This window comes from Carcharodon carcharias, chromosome 23 (assembly GCF_017639515.1).
Source record: "Carcharodon carcharias isolate sCarCar2 chromosome 23, sCarCar2.pri, whole genome shotgun sequence".
Lineage (NCBI taxonomy): Eukaryota > Metazoa > Chordata > Chondrichthyes > Lamniformes > Lamnidae > Carcharodon > Carcharodon carcharias.
Genome location: NC_054489.1, coordinates 51,792,377 through 51,819,776, shown reverse-complemented (window position 1 = coordinate 51,819,776; position 27,400 = coordinate 51,792,377). Strand labels below are relative to the sequence as shown.

The 27,400-nt window shown below is 45.1% G+C and overlaps 1 protein-coding gene across 1 annotated transcript in view; it reads right to left on the bottom strand.

Moving 5' to 3' along the window:
- Positions 1-27,400, bottom strand: part of LOC121269131 (1-phosphatidylinositol 4,5-bisphosphate phosphodiesterase delta-3-like) — a 195,189-nt gene that overhangs the window by 32,632 nt on the left and 135,157 nt on the right. Inside the window, exons 8-9 of the mRNA XM_041173618.1 lie at positions 19,442-19,594; positions 6,333-6,458 (exon numbers count right to left, since the gene is read on the bottom strand). Coding sequence (XP_041029552.1) covers positions 6,333-6,458; positions 19,442-19,594 — 279 coding nt within the window. The remainder of the gene's footprint in view (positions 1-6,332; positions 6,459-19,441; positions 19,595-27,400) is intronic.

Sequence of the window (27,400 nt, the reverse complement as noted above, 5' to 3'; positions counted from 1 at the left end):
TGTCCACCAGCTCAGTGTGTTTGTGTGTCCACCAGCTCAGTGTGTGTGTGTGTGTGTGTGTGTGTGTTCATCAGCTCAGTGTGTGTGTCCATCAGCTGTGTGTGTGTGTGTGTGTTCATCAGCTCAGTGTGTGTGTGTGTGTTCATCAGCTCAGTGTGTGTCCACCAGCTCAGTGTGTGTGTGTGTGTGTGTGTGTGTGTTCATCAGCTCAGTGTGTGTGTCCACCAGCTCAGTGTGTGTGTGTGTGTGTTCATCAGCTCAGTGTGTGTGTCCACCAGCTCAGTGTGTGTGTGTGTGTGTGTATGTGTGTGTGTGTGTGTGTTCATCAGCTCAGTGTGTGTGTCCACCAGCTCAGTGTGTGTGTGTGTGTGTGTGTGTGTGTGTGTGTGTGTTCATCAGCTCAGTGTGTGTGTCCATCAGCTGTGTGTGTGTGTGTGTGTGTGTGTGTGTGTTCATTAGCTCAGTGTGTGTGTGTGTGTGTGTGTGTGTGTGTGTGTTCATCAGCTCAGTGTATGTCCACCAGCTCAGTGTGTGTGTGTGTGTGTGTGTGTGTGTGTTCATCAGCTCAGCGTGTGTGTGTTCATCAGCTCAGCGTATGTGTGTGTTCATCAGCTCAGTGTGTGTATGTGTGTGTGTCCACCAGCTCAGTGTGTGTGTGTGTTCATCAGCTCAGCGTGTGTGTGTCCACCAGCTCAGTGTGTGTGTGTGTGTGTGTGTGTGTTCATCAGCTCAGCGTATGTGTGTGTTCATCAGCTCAGTGTGTGTATGTGTGTGTGTCCACCAGCTCAGTGTGTGTGTGTGTTCATCAGCTCAGTGTATGTGTGTGTTCATCAGCTCAGTGTGTGTGTGTGTGTGTCCATCAGCTCAGTGTGTGTGTGTGTGTGTGTGTGTCCACCAGCTCAATGTGTGTGTGTGTTCATCAGCTCAGTGTGTGTGTGTGTGTGTCCACCAGCTCAGAGTGTGTGTGTGTGTTCATCAGCTCAGTGTGTGTGAGTCCATCAGCTCAGTGTGTGTGTGTGTTCATCAGCTCAGTGTGTGTGTGTCCACCAGCTCAGTGTGTGTGTGTGCGTTCATCAGCTGTGTGTGTGTGTGTGTGTGTGTGTGTGTGTGTGTGTGTGTTCATCAGCTCAGTGTGTGTGTGTGTGTTCATCAGCTCAGTGTGTGTGTGTGTGTGTGTCTATCAGCTCAGTGTGTGTATGTGTGTCCACCAGCTCAGTGTGTGTGTGTGTGTGTCCACCAGCGCAGTGTGTGTGTGTGTGTCCCCACCAGCTCAGTGTGTGTGTGTGTGTGTGTGTGTGTGTGTGTCCACCAGCTCAGTGTGTGTGTGTGTGTGTGTGTCCACCAGCTCAGTGTGTGTGTGTTTGCTAGCTCGGCAGGAGTCCAGGTTTTGAGGGTGTTACTGAGAGACATACTTTGAGTCTCGGATTGCAAACTAATGCTTCCTTTGAAATGAAAACAATCTGCCACACTGCCGGGATAGTCTGACTTCAGCTTGGACAATGTTAGGAGGAGAAGGCCATAGTTCAATACACATTAATATATCTTCAGAATTATTTAGGCCTGAAAATTACAGCTTAGGAATGGATAGTGTGTCCAGATGAAGCTTCCTTCTCTGTTATTTTTACTGAGACATATTAATGCAGTAACATCTCACAGGGTCATTTCAAGAGCCAAGTAATTCGAGTGCTCACTTCCTTTTTCAGGCCCAATTATTCCAGCAGCTATACCTCAGAATAACTGAGTGTCAGTGAAACCACTGTGGGACATCCCAGGAGATGGAGCAAAGCACTAAATAAATGTAAGTTCCTTCTCAATCCACTTTGTTTCAGCTACAGAGTAAGGAGTTAACTGTCTATGATAAGGAATGGCCCATTTTAAACACCGATGATTGTTCAACAGATCAGGACCTCAATGTCTCCAGCAGAGCCTGGCTGATGCCTAAGTTCCAGGCCCAGATCCTTCATTTCACCATCCTGAGGGTGAAGGCTAAACCAAATACTGAACATGCAAGCAGACATGTCGCTGGGCTTTCAGGGACCAGTTTAGACCAGACCCCCACCCCCTCAAGCTACACCCACTCCTGCCCGTCCCACCCACCCACACACACTACCCACCTCCCCCACCAACCCACACTCATTCCCCGCTTGCCCCACACATGTCCTGATCCCTTCCTACCTGCTCCCGCTCTCTGCCTGAACCTTCCCTTCCCCCGCCAAGGCAAGTTTGACAGGGTCCAAACTCTCTGGCTGGAATTTTACAGCCCCTCCCAGCGGCAGGATTTTCCGGCCACACCAAAGTGAATGGAGTTTTGAACGGCTCATTGCATTTCCCCCGCTGCAAAGGGACCATAAAACTCTGCCCTTTCCTTTATTCTCAAAAAGAAAAGCAAAATGCTGCGGATGCTGGAAATCCGAAATAAAAGCAGACAATGCTGTAAATACACAGCAGGTCTGATAGCGCTTGTGGAGACAGCAACAGAGTTAACGCTTCAGGTCAATGGGGCAGTTCTGATACTAGGCCACAGGCCTCAAACTTTAACCATTTCTCTTTGCGCAGGTGCTGCCTGAGCTGCTGAGTGTTTCTAACATTTTACGTCCTTACCCCTTTATTCAGTTTGACGCAAAATAACAGCCAAAGCATCAAATCAGTGTTTGACCATTGCGAATCCAGGTTATTGTTCAGGGGGGAAGGTGAACGAGAGGATGGAGATGATGTGTGGGAGGAGGGTTTGACAGTTGGGGGGGGGGTGGGGGGGGCGGCGGTGGTCTCAGTGCTCTGGGGCTGGGATTGACAATAGCAATGTTATCTGCCAGAGGGCAGTGTGTTTTCCTCAGTATTAACCCTGCTGTTTATTGGGGGCTACGATGGAGGGACAGCCACATTTCCAGGCTGACACTGACAGGCATTTTTTCCCCCAGTGTGGTGGGCAAGTGGAGTGGGATCATGGAGGAATGCAGGAAAAGTCAGGCTTGGGAAACCAGACTCTGCAAAGGGTGTTCAAAGCAGGAAAATGGCTTTGTCAGAGGGAGGTCAGGCCTAACTCATTTGATTGAATGTTTTGAGGAGGTGACCAGGTGGGTAGATGAGGGTAATGCAGTTGATGTAGTTTATATGGATTTCAGCAAAGCCTTTGACAAGGTCCTACATGGGAGAATTTTAAAGAAGGCAAATGCACATGGGATACAGGGTAATTTGGTAAGGTGGATTCAAAATTGGCTTAGTTGTAGGAGACAGAGGGTGATGACAGAAGGATGCTTTAGTGACTGGAAGCCAGTGTCCAGTGGCGTACCACAGGGATCTGTGCTCGGTCCCCTATTATTCGTCAGTTATATAAACGACATAGATGACTATATGGGGGGTAGGATTAGTAAGTTTGCGGATGACACAAAGATTGGCCGGATGGTTAACAGTGAGGTTGAGTGTCTTGGGCCACAGGAAGATATAGACGGGATGGTCAAATGGGCAGATAAGTGGTCGATGGAATTTAACCCTGAAAAGTGTGAGGTGATACACTTTGGAAGGAGTAATTTGACAAGGAAGTATTCAATTAATGGCATGGCACTCGGAAATTCTGAGTGTGTGTCCATAGATCTCTGAAGGTGGAGGGGCGTTTTAGTGGGATGATGAAAAAGGCATATGGGACACTTGCCTTTATCAATTGAGGCATAGATTACAAAAGTAGGGAGATCATGTTAGAGTTGCATAGAACCTTGGTGAGGCCACAGCTGGAGTACTGAGTGCAGTTCTGGTCGCCACATTATAGGAAGGATGTGATTGCACTGGAGGGGGTGCAGAGGAGATTTACCAGGATGTTGCCAGGGATGAAACATTTAAGTTATGAAGAGAGGTCGGATAGACTTGGGTTGTTTTCGTTGGAACAGAGAAGACTGAGGGGCAACCTGATCGAGATGCACAAGATTATGAGGGGCATGGACAGGGTGGATAGGGAGCAGCTGTTCCCCTTAGTTGAAGGGTCAGTCACAGGGGGGCATAAGTTCAAGGTGAGGGGCAGGAGGTTTAGGGGGATGTGAGGAAAAACTTTTTTACCCAGAGGGTGGTGACGGTCTGGAATGTGCTGCCTGGGAGGGTGGTGGAGGCGGGTTGCCTCACATCCTTTAAAAAGTACCTGGATGAGCACTTGGCACGTCATAACATTCAAGGCTATGGGCCAAGTGCTGGAAAATGGGATTAGGTAGGTAGGTCAGGTGTTTCTCACACATTGGTGCAGATCAATGGGCCAAAGGGCCTCTTCTGCACTGTGTGATTCTGTGATGTTGGACTTCCAATATGAGAGAACAGCCTACTAAAGATCAACAACCTATTTAATATCAAAGTTCCCACAAAAAACACCATTCCCAGTTCGAATAGATCATTAACAGCACAGTTATAGATTAGAATTTTTTAAAGGGGATGGGTCATCACACCATCTCAGACCCAAGAACAGTGCAGACTCCCAAATTTACACCAGGTAGAGCCAGAAATGGCCAAACTGTGAACTGGATTTTATTGGTTGATCAGTTGAAAAGGAACTGTGGAAAGTTACACCATCAAGACTGTTGTGACCAGAGGGATAGAGGGTATCCTGATGATAATCATAGCCATGTTCTTGGATAGGATTCCTAACCCAACCTGAATGAATAAAGAACATCATATTGTGTATAGTCACGTGATGAAGATACTGGTGGTTGTGTATGATGTTGTATCGACCATTTAAAGTAAAATTTAACTTTTTTATTTGCACTATTTTTTGCCTGTTAATTCATGTTTAATTTACATTGGTTCTGATTTGTGTTAAAGAAAAAGTTACACAAAGAGATATATTTTGGCAATTTCTTCATTTGGGAGTCATTTAGTAAATTTGGTTATTTTGGTTTACAGTTTCCCCATGGGGATTGTAATACATTTCTGATCCTAACCACTTGCTGCGTAAAAATTATTTTTCCTCATGTTGCCTTTTGTTCTTTTGTCATTTACCTTAAACTGGTGCCCTCTAGTTCTCGACCTTTTCCCCAATAGGAACAGTTTCTCCCTATCGACTCTGTCCAGACCCCTCATGATTTTGAATACCTCTAACAAATCCTCTCTCAACCTTCTCTTTTCCAAGGAAAGCAATGCCAGCCTCTCCAATCTAGCCACATAACTGAAGTCTCTCATTCCTGGAACCATTCTGATAAATCTTTTCTCAGCTGTCTCAAAAATCTTCACATTCTTGCTAAGTGTGTTCCTGCTTACCAAGCTTACACATTTACACACTCGTACGCATGCATGCAGAATGACAGAATGAAAGGTGCAGAAGGAGGCCAACAAGCCCATTGTGTCTGCACTGGCTCTCTGAATGAGCATTATGACTTAGTGCCATTCTCCTGCCTTTTTCCTGGTATTCTTGCACATTGTTTCTATTCAATTAATCATCTATTGCCCTCCTGAATGCCTCAATTTAACCTGCCTCCACCACACTTCCAGGCAGTGCTCTCACATCATTGGAATACAGCTGGGGGAGACGATGACATTGTGGTAATGTCACTGGGCTAGTAGAGGCTGATGCTCTGGGGACATGGGTTCAGATCCCACTGCAGCAGCTGGTGGGATTTAAACTGAAATAATAACCTGGAGCTGAAAGCTAGTCTCAGTGATGGTGGCCATGAAACTATCATCAATCGTTGTAAAAACCCATCTGGCTGTCTGATACACTAACATCCACTGGGGAAATCTCTCGGCCTTACCTGGATTGGCCTGCAGGTGACTCACAGCAATGTACTTAACTCATAACTGCCCTCTGAAGTGGTCGAGCAAGCCACTGAGTTCAAGGCAATTAGGAATGGGCAACAAATGCTGGCTTTGTTAGTGACACCCACATCTCATGAAAGAATAACAATGTACACAGACACGTATGCACACAACACACATGAACTCCTACTCAAACATGCACATTCATAGAAGCACTCACATATGCTGTGTGAGATCATGAGCAAGTAGTTTTAGGCTAATGACTTTCTGTTTCACCCAGCCATTGAAGTAGGAATGCACCGTGTAACACACTGCACATGACAACCTGTTCAAACCAAAGTTCGAGTTTAACCAGGAGCATTATGGGTTTTTCATTTACTCGGACAGGCCTCATTGGGACCTTGTGTAACATTACACTGCAGCCAACATTGTACTGGCTTATCCTTCAGAATTCACAAATATTACAGAAACCTCAGAGTAAGTGATGAGAGAATGAGTCGGGGTTAAATTCACCTTGTTTGATGATGTAAAACAGACAGCAGTGAATTGGAGAATCAGCACCCACAGCCTCAGTAGCTGTGGCTCTGCCTTACGTATCCGGTTACCTTTCTGCTTTTGTCTCCATTGTTCACACTCTCCTCTTCATAGTCCTCTGGTGCTTCCTCCTGATCCAACGTGGGCCCCGAACCATCAAATTTCTTCCCTTTTATCAGAATCTTGCCTTTGAGTTTCTGTAAAAGAAGCAGCCAAAGGATTGTATAGGTCATTGGACAGACTTTCACAACAGTCTAGTGAGTTAGCTGGGAATGCTACCCTGGTTTGATCCCTCGTCCTAATTAGCTGGACTCTCACAATCAAATAGTTTGGCCAAATTGATTAATCAAAAAGTAAGATTTGTATTTCTTCAACACCTTTCACAACCAAATGCTTTCCAACAAATGAAGTACTTTGGAAAAGCAGATAGATTGGAGAGGCTGGGACTGTTTTCCTTGAAGAAAAGAGAAGGTTGAGAGGAGATTTGATAGAAGTATTCAAAATCATGAGGGGTCTGGACAGAGTAGATAGAGAGAAACTGCTTCCATTGGTGGAAGGATCGAGAACAAGAAGGGGCAGATTTAAGATGAGTGGCAAAAGAAGCATCAGAGGCATGAAGAGAAACTTTTTCACACAGCGAGGGATTAGGGTCAGGAACTCGCTGCCTGAGACTGTGGTGGAAACAGGTTCAATCGAAGTATTTAAGAGGGAATTGGGTTATTACCTGATAATGAAGAATGTGCAAGGTTATGAGAAGGCCGGGGTGGGGAGTGGGGGTGGCATTCGGTAAATTGCTCCTTCAGAGAGCCAGCATTGAGATGATGGGCCAAATGCCCTCTTTTTGTGCTGTAACCATTCTGTGATTCCGTGTAGTCACTGTAGAAATGTGGGAAACGCATCAGCCAATTTAGCATAGCAGGATCCCAAAACCAAAAATGAGATAAGAACTAGGTAACTAGTTTTAACGATAACTAGTTTTAGCGATAACTAGTTTTAGTGATGACTAGTTTTAGTGATGACTAGTTTTAGTATTGTTGCTTGAGGAATAAACATTGGCCTGAATACCAACTGGTGGGTTCTTCTTTGAAATAATGCCATAGGATCTCTTATATTTGCCTCAGAATACCCACCACCCTCTTGGGTATCGTTTTAGGAAATCAGACTTTTGAAGGGTGCAGAGATTATTGAACCAGGTGGGGAGGGTATTTGATGAGCAGATTTCTTGATTAAATCTGCTCTTGAAGAACTTTAATGAAAGCAAAGGAAGTCATGGACAATGAGAATCATCCCCCTGATTCTCAGTATTACTGTTGGATAGCGTTCAGAGAAAAGGTTACAATCCCTCAGATGCAGGACAAATCAATTCCTGAACTCGCTTGTGTCCTTCTCGATAAGAACTTTTAACAGGAGGTTGATGTATGGAAACAGGATATGCACTCAGGGTGGGACACACTGATTGTTTTAATGCATGGAATAGACTTCAATGCATATTGAATTAAAGTTAGATATTTGTAATAGAGTTATTCTCTTTATTTTATTGTTATTATTCATTTGTATATAATTTTTTAATGAATGAGTAAAGTTCCCAAAACAAATTTCCATATGGATAATAACAAATACATTGTGAATTGAATAGATAACTTGGCCCCTTGATAAAACAGCTTGATCTCCATTGTGTAACTGGCCCTCATGGTTAAATAGCTCGGTCCTTGTTTCTTATAATTGAATAGCTTGGTGCTCTTTCCATTGTTTGGCCATGATGCTTACACAGCTGGATTTGGGCTGGATGATTACACAGCTGGATTTGGGCCCAGCTTCTCCTCTACAATTCAGTCTCACTGAGGGTGGATTAGCCCGGCCTAGTGGAGGTTCTGGCTCCTGATAAAGGGAGAAGATTTAACCAATGGTGTAGCCCTCCCCTTAGTCGGCTTCTGTCTTGGCCACACCCTGCTAAAGCTATGGCCATTTTTGTTCCTGTGGTTTGTGTGTTTCATTCGATGATTACAGCAGTAATGTTTTTGAAATACTTGGGTTGATGCTTTGTGCCTGTGGAAGTGCAGCAGAGGCACCAGCCCTGGTGAGCTGACATTCTGATACTGGACCAGCGTGCTAACCTGCCACACGTAAACCATGCCAACCTGCCAGCCCTTACTCTGTTCCCCGACACCAGCGCACCCTGACACTCTGATAGGGTCAAAGGAAATAAGACTGCAATTTTTCTGCATCTCTCAGGGAGAAGGGAGAGTGAGCCTTTTAAAGAATCAATTAACTTTCTTTCTATGTTGTTGAGGCCTTCTCAAAGCCCACCATTGGTGCTGGATGTGCTCTCAGTAGGTTCAGGTGCAGAATGAGATCATGATCAGAATTACCCAGGTAGCCCAGGAATACTCTTCTAAAGTTTCAATAAGCTACGTCAGCCTGTGAGACATCTTTCACCCCTAGAGTCGGGTTGCCAACCTCAATTCAACTTATTCCGGGTAGTTTCATCACATGACACCCCCCTCCCCCCGAGTGTCCAAATGACCCAACCCCACACTCCAGCCAATGATCCCCTGACACATCCTTGGCCTTTCATCCACCCAGGCCAACTGGGAAGCAGCAGGTTCTTTATTACTCAATTGGATGATCTGACTGTCAGTCAGACAATCAAGTAACCCACCTCCAGTTCCCAGCACCTTTTAATGTCTCGAGTATCACATTAAGACTGGCAAAGGGCTCAGTGTCAGAGTACCTGTGTAACTGTATCCCAGCAAGGAGCAGGAAAGTTGAAGCTACTCTCCCCTCTCCTAGGCAAGTGTACTGAAGACAAAGGGCCATCAAATTCCTGCCCTGAAGGAGATAGGCACATGGTTGGCTGTTCAAGTGTAGTCTCCTGACTTAATGGAACAACAGTCTCTGATTTAGTACTTCATTCCTTTCACTAGTATACTTAAAAGTGCCAAGAAATGGCAAAACTGAAACTTGGTCATGTTATAGCCATGAGCTTGGTGGAGTATTGGAAGTATAATAACTCATTCTTGTGCCTGTGTGTGATTTTCACTGAAAGGCAGCTTAGAGTCATCGCTATGGAATCTGAACAGGCAGAAATCTGAAGCAATTATGTAAAAAGACCCAGCAGTCCCAGCATGATTACCACAAGTCTTTGGCTCCGAACGATCTAATCAATCTCTGCTCGGTTTAACAGTGGTCTGATCACACTGACTATCTGCTGTAATGGTATTCATTTATCTATATAGTGATAAAGGTCACATCTAACACCTCTGCTATTGACAGGGTGTTAACCAGGAAGGAGACCTGGAGATTATAGTGGGTGCATAGGAGCAATGAAGGTGGCCATTCAGCCCATTGCACTTAGACCAGCTCATTGAAGGAACTATCCAATTAGTTCCGCCCCAACTCTTCTTTTCAAGTAGGAAATAGGAATGTAGGACTTAGGAACAGGAGTAGGCCATTTGGCCATTCAATAAGATTATGGCTGATCTGGCCAGTCTTAGCGTGAGACTCGAGACAGTAAGGCCCTGAGAAGCTGGCAGCTGGGATTAGGTTACGAGATTGTCCGACTGACAGTCAGATTGTCCAATCAAGTAACAAAGAGTCTGCTTGCTTCCCAAACTGTCAAAGGCCTGTTAAGAGAGTTAATAATCTAATTAAAGTAATTGTCAGGGCTGCCAGTCCAACCTTAAGGCTGTCGGGCAGGTGAAGAGCCCAGGCGGCCTTCGCAGTTTTCATGGAACCTGATCCACGGGCGGGACGAGGTTTCATGAAGGGTTTATTAATTAAGTAAAACTTTTAATGAAAATTCATAAACATGTCCCAGCTCATGTGACACTGTGCCTCAGGGGGGGTTTCTCTGCTCCTTTGTGCACATGCGAAAGAGCCCAGGCCCCACCTCCTGCTTTCCCCCGGCCCGCACAGGTAGTGCTGAGCAATTCCAGGGGCGCGTTACGCTGGGCTTTAATTGGCCAGCCCATATAAAATGGCGGCGCGCAGCTGATCGTGGGTGGCGATCGGCTCCACTCCCGCCCACGCCCACTCCCACCCACGCCCAGTCCCGCCCACGCCCACTCCCACGCCCACTCCTGACCAGCCCACCCAACGGGGAGAAAATTCTCCCCTGAGTATTAATCCAATTCCCTTTTGAAAGTTACTATTGAATCAGGCAGTGCATTCCAAACTTAACAACTGACCGTATAAAATAAATTCACCTTGTTTGATAAATAAATTCTCATCTCCTCCACCTCTATACCATTATCCCCCCACCCACCCCCTTCCAACTTTCCCCATTCTTTTGCCAATTGTCTTAAATCTGTGTCCTATGGTTCCTGCCACTGGAAACAGTTTGGGTGTGAAACTCACATGTATGATACTAAAGTCCTCCGTGTCTTTCCTGGGGGCATGTTGTACCCACCCGGTATTCTCCACGGATACGGATGCAGACAGTTATGGCCCTGCTTGTGCCCAGACACAATGCACTGACACCATCCAGCACTCACACAGCCCAAGCGGCTGAAGTGATGCCAAGATTTCAAATTTGGATGATTCAGACCTTGGCAATGTCTGCATTGTCCGCCCCTAATTAAAGTGTGAATCAGCAAGATGGGATCCTGCAGGAGCATTATTTAAAATGCCAGGCACCCTGATTGCTTGCAAGTTAAATTTCTGGAACGTTTTCCATTGAAAAGCATCCACAAGTACTCCGGAGTGTTCTGGTGGTGTTCTGGTGATTTCCGGTATTTGCCAGAGTGTTGCCACACCCTGCTGGAGGAGGAGGTGACCTTTCCACATAAAGGCTGAAACAGGTATGGGGGCAGTAGTGGCAGCGCCTCTGGGTCTGCAACACAACAGAGAGATGAGCAGAGGCTGTGGAGAGGTCAGGCTCCCCACTGCGCCCTCTGCCAACCACCCTGTACCACAGTGTGCAAACCTATCAGTGCCCTCCTGATTGCTCCTTCATCAAGTTCCTCACCTGAGTCCTCTGCAGTACTTGTCACTAACTTACCTACTGGTGGGCTGGCAAATAAACTATCCTTTTACCCTGGCCAGTGGCTTCACCATGTGCTGATCCCAACTCTATCCCAGCCTCCAAGGTAAGGGCAGTGCCAATGTCTGAGTCAGTGACTGTGGTTGTCTGATCAAGTGATTGGCAACTCTTCATCAGCGCTGTGCTGTAGCTCTCCCTCCCCCTCCTGGGGCTGCTGTGGCTGGGCAGGTGACTGTTCTTGGGTGTCTGAAAGCAGCAGCTCAGAAGGGGAATGTTGGAGTGAGGGAAGGGGAGTGAGGTGGGGAGCAGGAGGTCCATGGTCACACCATCTGCAGCTTGCACATCATGCCAGATAGCAGGACGAGGGGGAGCTGCTGCTGCACCTGACCCAAGCTGCACGAGTTGCTTCAGACAGGCAATGGCCGACAACAGGGAAGTTCAGGATAAAGCCCACAACAGGGTAAGCGACTTCCAAAATGTTGGCAATCTCCTGTGAAGGAGTTAAATCACACTTTCGGAACCAGCACTGTGACCACCAGCCTTTCACATAGGCAGGTCAGTGTCGATGCAGTTTCATTGTTCAATGGATTTCAAGCCTGTCAGTTTCTTTAAGCAATGAGTCTCCATTGGGCTCTTGACTGGCTGACCCTGTGAGTTCTACATGTTTCAGTTCAGGCTGTTTAAAGCCAGAATTCAGAGTTAAAGACTCAGTTAATTGATAATTTAAGTGGCTTACCCGTCAATTCCACAGGGGGCTCCCACTCAGCTCCAAACATGTCCTGGTTAAACCTGGTTTTGGGTGGGATCATGTTGTGTTTTCAATACACCAACATTTTTTGGCGATTCAACCCCTTTCCACAGCCAAACCCATACAAACCCCCACCCCACCAGCACTTAAAACAGGATTCAGGCCCCGGGAATCCAACACTGAAATCTCCTGCCTAAATCTTTCTGCCTCTCTATTGCCCTTTCTTCCTGTATGACACTCCCTAAAACCTACCTCATTGTCCAAACTTTAAATCAGCTGTAATAATATCTTCTTGTTGAGGGCAGACTCCCCACACCCCAACTTAAATTTCAGGGGCAAGTCTGCCTCTGCTTGGCCAGATCGCCCCACTTTAATTTTTCAGGTGACGTTTCTTTAATTAGGAAGAGGTGGGACTTCCCTCTGTCTCCAGGAGGACGTCCTGCCCAATGGAGCTGCCAGCCAATCATAGGCCAGGAGCTCTGTCCCACACCAGGATCAGTGGCCACTGCTGGTATTGCAGGAAGTCCTGCAAGAGGAAGGACCATGGGGTGCCCCCAAACCCAGGTCAGCCCGGGATCTCTGTGTCCAGCGTGGCAGGCCCTGGTGAGGAGGTTTGAGGGGGCGGGGGGAGGGTCGCATTTGGAGGGGCAGGTGGGTAGGTGGATATAGGGAGGCAAAACTGTGGGGCAGGGGTCCTCCAGGCCTCCAACCGGGGGCCCGGGAAGGAAGCACCCCCCCCCCCCCCCCCCCCCCCCCCCCCCACCCCACCTTTCACTGATCAGCTGCTCACTGGGTTAATCTTGCCGGACTACACATTGGCCCATTAAATTGGAGCATTGGAGGGGTGAGGTCCTTCACTGGGCATTAATTTCCCACTCCAGGGCCTCAATTGGACCATGGGTGGGTGGCCCAGCTGCTATCCATAAAATTGTGGGGAGGTGGATGGGCCATTGGCAGCTGTTGTGTAAAGGGTTAACAGAAGCACAGTATGATGATGTAATAATGATGCAACATCACATGATTGAGTAACAGAGAACTGGAGGGAGGGAAGATTCCAGCTTCATGCAGAGGCCCCAGTATGTACATAGTTGTAAATAAAGAGTTTTAACAAACTTCCATCTCAAACAAACTTTGGGAGAACAGACAAGTCCTAAAGAACCCCTTCTAGACCTCGAACACACAACGAAACATTGGTAGTGGACAGTGAGTAAAAGAACCAGAAAACTTTAAGAAGCAGTTACAGATATGGAAAATCAGGAGATCCTTGAAAGAATCAGATTCAAGATTCACCAAAAAATTGGAGCATTGCTGGTGCAGCAGATGCAAGCTGAGACACAGACCTGGAGCCTGGACTGCTGTGAGCACAAATCTGAAGCAGCAAGCAGCACTGGTGAAGCATCAACAATTCCAGGACTCAGCAGAAGCTTGGCATCCACACTCCCACTCCCAGAACCATTTCAGAGTGCTGAAGGCTGGCAACAGGATCAGAACTGGCACAATTGGAGAAAGAGGTTCACAAGATAAAGAACTGAGCCTGGCTCTGGCTTACACGTAAAAGATCGAAAGGATCTGGTTAGTACACTACTTTAGTAATTGGATCTATTGCTGATGATGTGAGCGAGTTGATGAGACTTCAACTTCTTATGAAGAATTCCTGTAAAGACTTGATTCACATTTCAGCATCCACAGAAATTTAATTGTACAAAGGACAACATTTAACAAGAGAAAGCAGAGACCAGGCAAAAGCATGGATTTGTTCGTCAATGATCTATATTGGCTAGCAGGGAACTGCGATTATGGAATTTTAAGAGAGGAACTGATTCATGATTGAAGAGCGGTCAGGGTCCTAGACAAAGTATTATCAGATCTCTTACAGACAAGAGAGGATGTAACACTAGTCAAGCCAGGACAAATTGCAAGACAAACTGAGCTTAGAAAACCAAATTGGGTATTTGTTCATGGAGAAGGTGAGGTCCCATGGAGATGATCAAGTGAGACCATTCAGTTGGTCGGCCATAAGAAAGGAAGTGTGCCAAAGCTTAAACCCACCAAAATGGGGAAAAATGCGTGAACCATCATCTTTAAATATCATTGGTGTAACGGGAACAAACCGCACAAGCGGGAAGAATGTCTGGCAGCTGGAACTGAGTGCCACAACTGTGGAAAAATAGGCCGCTTCAAAACTCTTTCTTGTTCAAAACTGTTGATAACCCATAAGAAGAGAGGGAGAATTTTAAACCAAAGCCACAAATGACAAGTGGAAGAACCACAAACAAAGAAAATAACTTTCCTTGGGGAGGTAAATGGTACTGCAAATAAATACTGGAGTTAAACCCGGAGTGAATGGACACCACACAGAGTTTAAATTAGACACAGGAACAGGAGTTTCTGTTTTATCAGATGAAGTAAAATGGCTCAAACAGGTTACACTGAAACCCTCATCTATCAAATTACAGGGTCCTGGTGGGACTACATTGAAAGTCAAAGGCCAACTCATGGCAAAGCTGAAATATAAAGATCAAGAAATCCTCAAACCCCTCTGTCATTCAAAATCAAGAATGGTCTCTACTAAGCAGAAAGGTATACTTAAAATTGAGGCGAATCTGTAGAGTGGATGAAGTTGCTGGTGAGCATCACAGCAGTACATTCAGAAATGAATTTCTAAAATCATTAAAGGTCTCGGGAAGTTAAAGACCGAGTATATATCCCCCTACAAGCTGATGCTAAACCAATTTGCTTCTTCACACTGAGGAAAGTCCCTCACCCACTCTTGGACAAAGTCAGGGGTGAAGTTGAGAGGATACCACAGCAAGGAGTTATCTCACTGGTCACCATGCCAGTGTTCAGGATTGGTCACGGTGCCAAAGCTAAACGGCTCAATAAGAATCTGTGTGGATTTAACTCAACAAAACAAATCAGTGGAATGTGAGGTCCACCCGATGGCCTCAGTGGATGACAGTCTTGCCAAACTAGACAAGAATACTTTATTCACCAAATTGGATCTGAAAAGCAGATTTTGGAAGTTGCCTCTAGACAAAGCATCCAGATTACTGACCACATTTATAATGCCATTCAGTTACTCTTGTTTCAATAGATTACCCTTTGGAATAGCATTCAGGAATTTTCCAGAGAACAATGTCTCAAACCCTAGGAGGGATGGAAGGAGCAATATGCCATATGGATGACATACTTATACATGGCTCCAGGAGAGAAGAGTATGACCACAGAGTCAAAGCAGTCCTGAGAGTCTAACAGGATGCAGGCCTAACATTGAATGAAAAGTGTGAGCTCGCTGAACCTATGATCAAGTTTCTAAGTCACATGGTACAAGCCACTGGAATTACAGTTGATCCACAAAAAAAAGTAATTAGAAAATTTCCACAACCCAGGAACAGAACTGAGCTTCAAAAATTCCTCAGGTTGGTCAACGAAGTCGGCAAGTTCCTGTCAAATTTGGCCGAGGTTATTGAGCCTTTGAGACAGTTGTTTAGACAGAAGCAACAGTGATGCTAGAAAGTGGATCAGTGAAACGCTTTGGAAAAGATTAAACAACTAGTAATCTCCTCTGAAATATTGGCACATTATGACCCAGAGTTACTGACCATAGTAGCAGCAGATACATCATCAACTGGTCTGGGGCAGTTTAATTTCAAGTGCCGAGAATGGTAAACATAGACCACTTTACTAAGCCTCAAGATCATTATCAGAAACAGAACAAAGATAGACCACATTCAATAAAGAAATGTTGGCAACAATGTGGGTGTGTGGAAAATTCTCAGACTACATGATGGGATTGTGGTTCAGAATTGAAAGAACATAAGCCATGAGTCACTCTTTTGAACATGAAAGAAATTGTGAAGATGCCACCCAGAATCCAGGAGTTCAGATTAAGATGAATGGGATATGACTCCATAACAGAGTATGTTCAAGGGAAGTTTCAAATGACAGCAGACATCTTGTCCTGGATACCATTAGAAGGAACCAAGCAAGAGGATTTACATTTCATTGGGGTGCTGGAAGTATATACATCCCTAATCATTCAACACATACCAGCTACCACAAAAATGTTGCAGGAAATAAAACAGGCACAACAGCAAGATGACGAATGTCTCCGGATAAGAGAACATTATCTGGAAGGATGGCCAGACTATATCCCCAGTAATCCAATGCAATGCCAATATGTTGAACAGTATAAACAACTCAGAGTTGTTGACGATTTACTAGTCTTCAGGGAGAGAGTAGTCATATTGAGAACACTTTGGCTTGATATTCTCCAAATACCTCACCAAGGTCACTTAGGGATAGTAAAATGCTGCGTGACAGCCCAGCAAACAATCTGGTGTCCAGGCATTACTTGTTCTACAGAGGAAATTATTTCTAATTGTCTTAAATGTGCATTAATTCTAGAATTCTCTACTCCAACGAGTTGTGGAGGCTAGATCACTGAAAGTATTTAAAGAGGAGGTCGATAGATTTTTGAAATATCAGGGGGTTGAGGGCTATGAGGAGCTGACACAAAAGAGGAGTTGAGGCCTGGGGCAGGTCAGCCATGATCTTATTGAATGGCGGGGCAGGCTTGAGGGGCCGAATGGCCTACTCCTGCTCCTATTTCTTATGTTCTTGTGTTCTGAGGACAAAAATAACCACTATTACCTTCCACTTTTCCCCCAAATCTGTGGGACCGCCTGGGAATGGACTTATCTGATCTTAATTCCTCATTGTCACTGATTACCACTCACGTGGATTGAAGTGAACAGATTGCACAGCACCACGGTGGAAGCTGTCATTCAATCACTGAAGAGAATTTATGTAACACACGGCATTGTGGACAATGTAGTTTCAAACAATGGACCACAATTTGCTAATGAGTCATTCAATAATTTTGCAAAGAAATCCAAATTTATTCATGTAACCAGTTCACCTCATTATCCTCAGGATAATGGAGAATCTGAGAGAGGTGTACAAACCATCAAAGATTTGTTGAACAGGAATTAAGACTTTAATTTAGATCTTCTGAGTTACCGAGCCTCACCATTACAAAATGGTTTCTCAACATCAGAGTTATTGATGGGAAGGAGATTGAGAATACACAACTTCCATCTCTAGAACAAAAACTCAAACCCAATATCACCATGAACAACACCGACAGGGTAAAACAGCGTGAGGAAGAACAGAGAAACAACCAGGCTCAGAACTTTAACCATAGGCACAGAGCACGTGAGTTACCAGTGATGAAGCCCGTGGAGAGAATATGGGAACGAGACCAACAGAGAGAAGGCACAATCAGTGAAATAGCCCCATAACTGAGATTGTACAGGATTGAGACAGACCAGGGGACTGTAAGGAGAAACCATAGAATCTTAATATCCTTGGAGAGAAAGCCAGTAGATACTTGAGCCTACTGCTCAGATCCTGAAGAGAAAGAAGAAAGATTTACTACAAACTCAGCAGCCACCCAGGTGAAGATCACTCACTCCGACAGAATGGAGAGTACGGAATATCCTCAACCTCAGAAAGAGATCAGAACAAGATCAGGGAGATTGGTCAAAGCGCCTCAGAAACTAAGATAAAAGCAAAATACTGCGGATGCTGGAAATCTGAAACAAAAACAAAAATAGCTGGAAAAATTCAGCAGGTCTGACAGCATCTGCGGAGAGAAAGACAGAGTTAACGTTTCGAGTCCATATGAATCTTCATTAGAACTGATGAAGGCTCTTCTGATGAAGAGTCATACGGACTCGAAATGTTAACCCTTGTCTTTCTCTCCACAGATGCTGTCAGACTTGCTGAGTTTTTTCAGCTATTTTTGTTTTTGCTTCAGAAACTAACCTTGTGAAGTCTGAGACTTTGGGGGGAAATGGAGGAGGATGTAAATACGAAGGGGTTAAAGACTTGGGGGCAGATGTAAAGCATTAACATCAGAAGCACATGATGCTGATGTAATGATGATGTAACATCACATGATTGAGTAACAGAGATCGGGAGGGAGGAAAATTTCCAGCCTCATTCAGAGGTCCCAAAATGGATATAGTAGCTGTAAATAAAGAGTTTTGGATTTGAGAAACTACAGACTCTAGCAGCTTACTATGGGAGGTTGGACAATCCCCAAAACCCCTATCTAGACCCTGAACACATGATGAAACAGTGAGCATGCTGCTGGTGGCACCACACCCTGATTTAGGGTCCACTCACCAGTTTTCCTGCCTGCGGGTGACCTGTAAGTTCAGCCTCTCCTGTGGTTCGATGTCCAATGACGTCGGATTACACTTTCTGTGAAACACCTTAGGATATTTTGCTATGCCAAAGGTGCTATAAAAATGCAAGCTGTTATTATTTGTTATTATGTTATTTAAGTTATCAGGAGAGTTTAAGAAACTGAGGCTTGAGACTTGGTGATGATTTGAAATTTTTGAAACAATGAACAGAATTGTTAAAATTGTTTCAGATAAACTGTGGCATGTTTCCAGTTCCTGGAAGCAGGTAGGAGGATTCTTTATCACTCACTGAGGGTCTTATTGACTTTGGGTAGTGCTTTTTGAGTCTAGCAAAGTTAAATGGGAAGGAAAGTTCAATGGGGCTTGTAACGGACAGCCCATCGTATTTCTCCCAATTTATGCCCCACCTATTTGTGACTCAGTTGTTAGCACTGTGGTCCCTGAGGCCAAGGGTTGTGGGTTCATGTCCCATTCCAAAAAGTGAGCACAAAGTCAGGCTGATACTCCAGTCCAGAACTGAGGGAGTGCTGCACTCTAGGAGGCGCTGTTGCTTGGATGAGACATTAAACAAAGGTCCTGTTTGCTCTCTCAGGTGAATGCATAAGATCCCAAGCCACTACTTGAAGAACAGGAGAGTTCTGCCCAGCGTCCTGTCAGTGTTGTTCCTTGTAAAACATAACTAGATAGAAACAGATTATCTCATCATTATCATGTTGTTTTTAGTGGGAGCTTTCTGTGTGTAAACTGGTAACAGTGCCTCCATTTCACAAGTATTTTGTAGTTTTAGGACTGTAAAAATGCTAGTTCTTGCAAGTATCAAAATAAATATGTAGGTTTCCTTTGGGCTGTTTGAGGGTGCTTTTCTCACAGGCTGGCGTTAGTAGTTGATATGGTGCTAAAGGCAGGAAGGACCTTGCCCCCAAGATTGGTGTAGGACCAGTGTCTCAAAAAGAGGACCAACAATTGCCCATGGGGAACCTCCACACCTGCTTTAGGTGCAGATCCTGTCACTCAGTTCCTGACACTCCAGTCAGCCTGTGCATCATTTTGTGGTCAGTTCCTCATCCCACCACCACCGTACCTCCCACCCCCAACTCCCCACCAACCCCCCCATCCCTCCCCACCATCACCACCACCCTCTTCAGGCAGGGCTCAGCTGGCATTATCCACACCTCAATGACTTATCCACAGTCATCACACAGAGAGATACAACACAGTCACTGGGCGCACAGTTACCTCGGGTGATGGAAGCTCATTCGGGACTTTGCCATCGATCAGTGCAGTTACCAGCATGTCACCGAGGATCTCCTTTAAGTGCCGGGCCATGACTGTCTGCTGTTCCACACCACAGTGATTCTCCAGGGATAGAATAACAGGATACAGAGAAACCTGGGGAGAGAATTCAAGAGGGTTCCAGACATCAGACCCCAGGAAAGTACAAATGTTTGTAAGGCAAGTAGTTATAACAAGAGAAACCTCTGATTTGCAACTATACTCTAGGACAAGAAATAACTCAATCCATTCTCATTGTGTGATCAGCAGAATTTTTTAGTGCTAAATTTTGATTTTGCCGTTACTAACTTTGCTTAGTTCATTTGATTGGATAATTCATTTATTTAGCACAATAATGTGTGATTGTACACTGGGTATGTGAATATACAGTGGCTATGATTTTTCCCATAATTTATTCAAAAATCTAGAAAAATGTGTTGGTAAATTCTCCTCATCACATTTGGCAGTGTGATGTAAACGTACAGGCAGACCTGACTGTTAAAAAAGCCCCTGTTTTTGAAAAATAAAGAAAAATCTGAGCATCAGTTCCCCTCTATTGATTGACAGGCAATCTGCTTTGAAATGTAGAAGACACCATCGATTTTTGCAATCTCAGCCTTCGGAGTTGGGAAGCCAATATTTTGGTAGCTGTAGTCATTGTGAATGCTTGGTTGAGTTTCAAAAGCTTTGGTCTGTTGACACAGTTGTTCTAGAGAATGACTGATAGTTTTATAAGATTATAAAACATACTCAGCCTCTGGTGTGGGTTCAGAATACATTGATAAAAACAAAAGAACTGCGGATGCTGGAAATCCAAAACAAAAACAGAATTACCTGGAAAAACTCAGCAGGTCTGGCAGCATCGGCGGAGAAGAAAAGAGTTGACGTTTCGAGTCCTCATGACCCTTCGACAGAACTTGAGTTCGAGTCCAAGAAAGAGCTGAAATATAAGCTGGTTTAAGGTGTGTGTGTGGGGGGCGGAGAGATAGAGAGAGAGAGAGAGGTGGGGGGTGGGGGGGGTGGGGGGGTGGTTGTAGGGACAAACAAGCAGTGATAGAAGCAGATCATCAAAAGATGTCAACGACAATAGTACAATAGAACACATAGGTGTTAAAGTTAAAGTTGGTGATATTATCTAAACGAATGTGCTAATTAAGAATGGATGGTAGGGCACTCAAGGTATAGCTCTAGTGGGGTTTTTTTTTTATATAATGGAAATAGGTGGGAAAAGAAAAATCTTTATAATTTATTGGAAAAAAAAGGAAGGGGGAAACAGAAAAGGGGTGGGGATGGGGGAGGGAGCTCACGACCTAAAGTTGTTGAATTCAATATTCAGTCCGGAAGGCTGTAAAGTCCCTAGTCGGAAGATGAGGTGTTGTTCCTCCAGTTTGCGTTGGGCTTCACTGGAACAATGCAGCAAGCCAAGGACAGACATGTGGGCAAGAGAGCAGGGTGGAGTGTTAAAATGGCAAGCGACAGGGAGGTTTGGGTCATTCTTGCGGACAGACCGCAGGTGTTCTGCAAAGCGGTCGCCCCGTTTACGTTTGGTCTCTCCAATGTAGAGGAGACCACATTGGGAGCAACGAATGCAATAGACTAAGTTGGGGGAAAGACCCCAGCTATGCCTGTCTCTTTATGGGGTATGTGGAACATTCCTTGTTGCAGTCCTACTCCGGCCCCCTTCCACAACTCTTTCTCCGGTACATCGATGATTACTTCGGTGCCGCTTCATGCTCTCGTCAGGATTTGGAAAAATTTATTAATTTTGCTTCCAATCTCCACCCCTCCATCATTTTCACATGGTCCATCTCTGACATTTCCCTTCCCTTCCTTGACCTCTCTGTCTCAATCTCTGGTGATAGACTGTCCACCAATATCCATTACAAACCCACCGACTCCCACAGCTATCTCGACTACAGCTCCTCACACCCCGCTTCCTGTAAGGACTCCATCCCATTCTCTCAGTTCCTTCGCCTCCGTCGCATCTGTTCCGATGATGCTACCTTCAAAAACAGTTCCTCTGACATGTCCTCCTTCTTCCTTAACCGAGGTTTTCCACCCACGGTCGTTGACAGGGCCCTCAACCGTGTCCGGCCCATCTCCCGCGCATCCGCCCTCACGCCTTCTCCTCCCTCCCAGAAACATGATAGGGTCCCCCTTGTCCTCACTTATCACCCCACCAGCCTCCGCATTCAAAGGATCATCCTCCGCCATTTCCGCCAACTCCAGCATGATGCCACCACCAAACACATTTTCCCTTCACCCCCCTTATTGGCATTCCGTAGGGATCGCTCCCTCCGGGACACCCTGGTCCACTCCTCCATCACCCCCTACTCCTCAACCCCCTCCTATGGCACCACCCCATGCCCACGCAAAAGATGCAACACCTGCCCCTTCACTTCCTCTCTCCTCACCGTCCAAGGACCCAAACACTCCTTTCAGTGAAGCAGCATTTCACTTGCATTTCCCCCAACTTAGTCTATTGCATTCGTTGCTCCCAATGTGGTCTCCTCTACATTGGAGAGACCAAACGTAAATTGGGCGACCGCTTTGCAGAACACCTGCGGTCTGTCCGCAAGAATGACCCAAACCTCCCTGTCGCTTGCCATTTTAACACTCCACCCTGCTCTCTTGCCCACATGTCTGTCCTTGGCTTGCTGCATTGTTCCAGTGAAGCCCAACGTAAACTGGAGGAACAACACCTCATCTTCCGACTAGGGACTTTACAGCCTTCTGGACTGAATATTGAATTCAACAACTTTAGGTCATGAGCTCCCTCCCCCATCCCCACCCCTTTCTGTTTCCCCCTTCCTTTTTTTTCCAATAAATTATAAAGATTTTTCTTTTCCCACCTATTTCCATTATATAAAAAAAAACCCCACTAGAGCTATACCTTCAGTGCCCTACCATCCATTCTTAATTAGCACATTCGTTTAGATAATATCACCAACTTTAACTTTAACACCTATGTGTTCTATTGTACTATTGTCGTTGACATCTTTTGATGATCTGCTTCTATCACTGCTTGTTTGTCCCTACAACCACACCCCCACCCCCCCCACCCCCCCCCACCTCTCTCTCTCTCTCTCTATCTCTCCGCCCCCCACACACACACCTTAAAACAGCTTATATTTCAACTCTTTCTTGGACTCGAACTCAAGTTCTGTCGAAGGGTCATGAGGACTCGAAACGTCAACTCTTTTCTTCTCCGCCGATGCTGCCAGACCTGCTGAGTTTTTCCAGGTAATTCTGTTTTTGTTTCAGAATACATTGTTGTTTGTTTATGCAGCTTGATAACCATTTAAAGTATTTTTTTTCCGTGAAGAAGATTTTTTAGTAGTATCAATGACAGACCTTTGAATTAGAGTTTTATTACATTTTCATAGGCTTAATATTTTTAGTCCTGCATTTAAAGTAATTCCCATTGCTTTTGCATGACTCCTGAGGACTGTACACAATGGTGAGTGGCCACGGAGAATACCAAGGGGTCATGGGGTGCCATGGGTTGAAGGGGGTGTAGATTGAGATTTAGGGGCCATTTAAATAATGTTGTGTTGGAGAACAGAGATGAGCCTTCTAATGAGCCCGCCTCCACACCTACACTCCTCCCATACTCCATCAAACAGGTAGGTCCTGTACAGGAGAATCCAAAACAGGAATTTATAATAGAGAATTGGGAAATGGCAGAGCAATTAAACAACTACTTTAATTCTAGCTTCATGGAGGAAGTCACAAATAACCTCCCAGAAATGCTAGGAAACCAAGGGTCTAGTGAGAAGGAGGAATTAAAGGAGATTAATATTACTAAAACAATAGTGCTGGAGAAATTAATGGCACTGGAAGCTGATAAATCCCCAGGGCCTGTTAATCCATATCCCAGCATACTAAAGGAGGTGGGCATGGAAAACGTGGATGCATTGGTTATCATCTTCCAAAATTCTGTAGATTCTGGAACTGTCCCAGCAAATTGGAGGGTGACAAATGTAACCCCGCTATTTAAAAAAGGAGGTAGGGAGAAAATAGTGAATTTCAGACCAGTTAGCCTAACAACAGTAGTGGGGAAAATGCTAGAGTCTATTATAAAGGAAGTGATAACAGGACACTTAGAAAATATCAACGTGATTGGACAAAGTCAACATGGAAATCATGTTTGACAACCCTACTGGGCTTTTTAGAGGATGTAGCTAGCAGAATAGATAAGGGAAAACCAGTAGATGTGATATATTTGGATTTTCAGAAAACTTTTGATAAAGTTCCACATAAGAGGTTAGTGTGTAAAATTAAAGCACATGAGATTGAGGTAATATGTTGACATGGATTGAGAATTGGTTAGCAGACAGGAAACAGAGAGTAGGAATAAATGGGTATTGTTTTGGAGTGGCAGGCAGTGACTACTGGGGACCACAGGGATTAGTGCTTGGGCCCCAGCAATTCACAGTATGATTTGGTTGGGAATAAAATGTAATATTTCCAAGTTTGCTGACAACATGAAACTTGGTGGGAAAGTGAGAGGTGAGGAGGATGTTAAGAGGCTTCAAGATGATTTAGACATGTTGAGTGAGTGGGCAAATACATGGCAAATGCAGTATAATGTGGATAAGTGTAAAGTTATCCACTTCAGTAGGAAAAACAGAATGGCAGAGTTTTATTTAAATGGTGATAGATTGGGAAATGTTGATGTACAGAGGGACTGAGTGTCCTTGTACACCAATCACTGAAAGCAAGCATGCAGGTGCAGTGAGCAGTTGGTAAGATAAATGGCATGTTGGCCTTCATTGTGAGAGGATTTGAGTACAGGAGCAAGGATGTCTTACTGCAGCTGTACAGGGCCTTGGTGGGACCACACCTGGAGAATTGTGTGCAGTTTTGGTCTCCTTACCTAAGAAAGGACATACTTGCCATAGACGGAGTGCAGTGAAGGTTCACCAGACTGATTTCTGGGATGGCAGGATTGTTGTATGAAGAGAGATTGGGCTGACGAGGCCCGTGTGCACTGGAGTTTAGAAAAATGAGAGGGGATCTCATTGAAACGTATAAAATTCTGACAGGGCTGGACAGACTGGATACAGGGATGATGTTTCCTCTGGCTGGGGGGTCTAGAACAAGGGGTCACAGTCTCAGGATATGGGGTAGACCATTTAGGATTGAGAAGAGGAGAAACTTCTTCACTCAGAGGCTGGTGAACCTGTGGAATTCTCTCCCACAGAGGCTGTGGAGGCCGAGTCACTGAATATATTTAAGAAGGAAACCAATTTCTGGACTCTAAACATGTGAAGGGGTATGGGGAGAGAGGGGGGCGTACGGTGTTGAGATGGAGGATCGGCCATGATCATATTGAATGGTGGAGCAGGCTCGAGGGGCTGAATGACCTACACCTGCTCCTATTTCCTATATTTTCTGTTTTTCTATGTTTCCATCATGACTAGCAAACTGCAGTGACCTCGAACCCTGCGTGGGAAAACAAAAGTCCTGGGAAAAGTCAGGTGTGCATTTTGGAAGTCATATAAGTGTGCAAGTCACGTTTTCCTGAACCTACACAAAAATCCAGGCCTGAGTTTACGATTGTACAGTGGGTGTGTGATTGTATTATAAAATCACAGAGTGCACTATACAATGTGCTCAATGTTTACCCCCTTCACCTGGTGTTAATGGGGTGGCAATGGTTTCACCATGGGGCTGGTAAGCTCAGCACCTGTTAAAACCAACAATGCAATTGGTGCCGTTTTGAAAAAGGTGAAACACTGGGTTTTCACAGTGTCATTTACTTCAGGGATAGCTCCATTTAATATGGGGATCGGAATCCTATGATATAAATGCGGCTCTGATTGTCATATTAAGGAACTGGGTGACCCGTGACCCGGTGCAGAGTTCACACCGTCCAGTTCCATGGGGAAAGGAGGTGTGGCTAATGGTTAATGCCAAATTATTTTTGTGGGTTCCAGGCAGAGGGGGAATGTTAAAATGTTAACATGCCTTTTTCAGACCCTGATGGAACTGCTTTCCTGGATTTTAGATTTTTAATATCTGTAGCTATTTTTTTTAGTAAAAGCAATGTTTAGATTGTATGGCTGCAGCCAATTACAGGATGGTTCTTTAATACAGGAAACAGCTCTTTTTTAGACCACCCTTTCATTTCCTTCTCTTTGAATGAGTTACTGAGATTGTAATCTCTGAAAAGTTTCACAGAATTCCTCCTCAGGGGTTCGAGCCAGACAACCTTTGGTACTGGCCCACCAGTGTGACTCAGGGCACAGAGAGCAATCCCTCCACCGGAATGAATCAGCACCAGGGGGACCTGATATTAATGCTGGGGATAACGGGCATCAGTGAAACTCTGAATGATATGCCCAGGGATGGTTTGGTATGTGGTGTGCAAGAGGATGCTATTTAGTGAAGATTCCTGGCTGAAGCGGAACTTGATTTTAAGAAAGCGTTAGAAATAGCCCTTGCGATGGAAAGTGCTGTAAGAGATTCACAAGCGATTCAAGGTACACAAAATAGTGCCGTTTTCCTAGTTGGGCAGGAACAGTCAGCAGAAAGTGACGTGAAAAGCCGGGACTCCGCCACGAAGCAGGAAACAGCCCCTGCTAACCGAAAATTTAGAGGAAACAGCTTAGCAGCAAAGTCGAAAACTAATTTTTATCGACGTGGAAACAATCATACTCCTAACGACTGGCAAGTTAAAAGGGTGGAGTGTTATTTTTGTCACAAATGAGGGCACATATTGAAACATTGCAAAGCAAGATTATAACAGAAGCAGTCACTAATTGGGAAATGAATTGGGGAGTGGGAAATCTCAGGAGGGAGAGAGGAAGATCAGGAGAGAGGGGGAGAGGGGGAGACCGGTAGACGGAGGAGGGGGAGATTAGTATAGAGAGGGAGAGATCAGTAGAGAGAGCGGGAGATCGGTATTGAGAGGGGGAGGTTGGTGTGAAAAGAGGGAGAGACCGGTAGAGAGAGGGGCAGATTGGTAGAGAGTGGGGCACACCGGTAGAGAGAGAGAGGAGGAGTTCGGTAGAGAGAGAGGGGGAGATCGGTAGAGAGAGAGAGGAGTTCAGTAGAGAGAGGTGGAAATTGGTAAAGAGACGGGGAGACCGGTAGAGAAAGGGGGAGACTGGTAGAGAGAGGGGGAGATTGGTAGAGAGAGGGGGAGATCAGTAGAGAGGCTGTATTAATTATAGTTCTGATAAAGGTAGGACTGTAGCTTTAAGAATAATCCCGTGTTGTAAGATCACATGATCTGTGTAAACCAATCAGTTAGCCATGCGAAGAACCTCTAGTTGAGAGTTTTTCTTTAGCTATGGAGTTGGACGCACACATATAGCTTCTGCTACTGTCTTGTAAATAAAGTTCAATGTTTCCACCACAAAAAATTTCCTGGAAAATTGACTCTATAACAAACTGGCGATGAGGATGAATCAGATCCAGTGCTGTCCCTCGCTTGGCGATTCTAAGATAATTAAAAAGAAAGGAAGATATACTCATCTGAGATGCCACAGTTTGGCAGAATCAATCCCTTTGAGCCAGCCACAGACAACTGGTCTGAATATATAGAACATCTTGCGTTCTACTTTCAAGCCAACAAAATCATGGGGGAGGAAAAGAAGAGAGCGATTCTCTTGAGTATTTGTGGGAGCAAAGCCTACAGTTTAATTAGAAGCTTGATGGCCTTCAGTGCCCCAGATTTGGAGACCTTCAGTGAATTAGCAGACCTCGTTAAGCGACATTTTCAACCCAAGCCCTGAGTCACAATGCAGTTCACGGAATAGAGCCCCAGAGAAAGCTCATTGCTACCTATGTGGTGAATCTAAAACAATGAATGGAATATTGTGATTTTGGTGAAACTCTGAATGATATGCCCAGGGATGGTTTGGTATGTGGTGTGCAAGAGGATGCTATTTAGTCAAGATTCCTGGCTGAAGC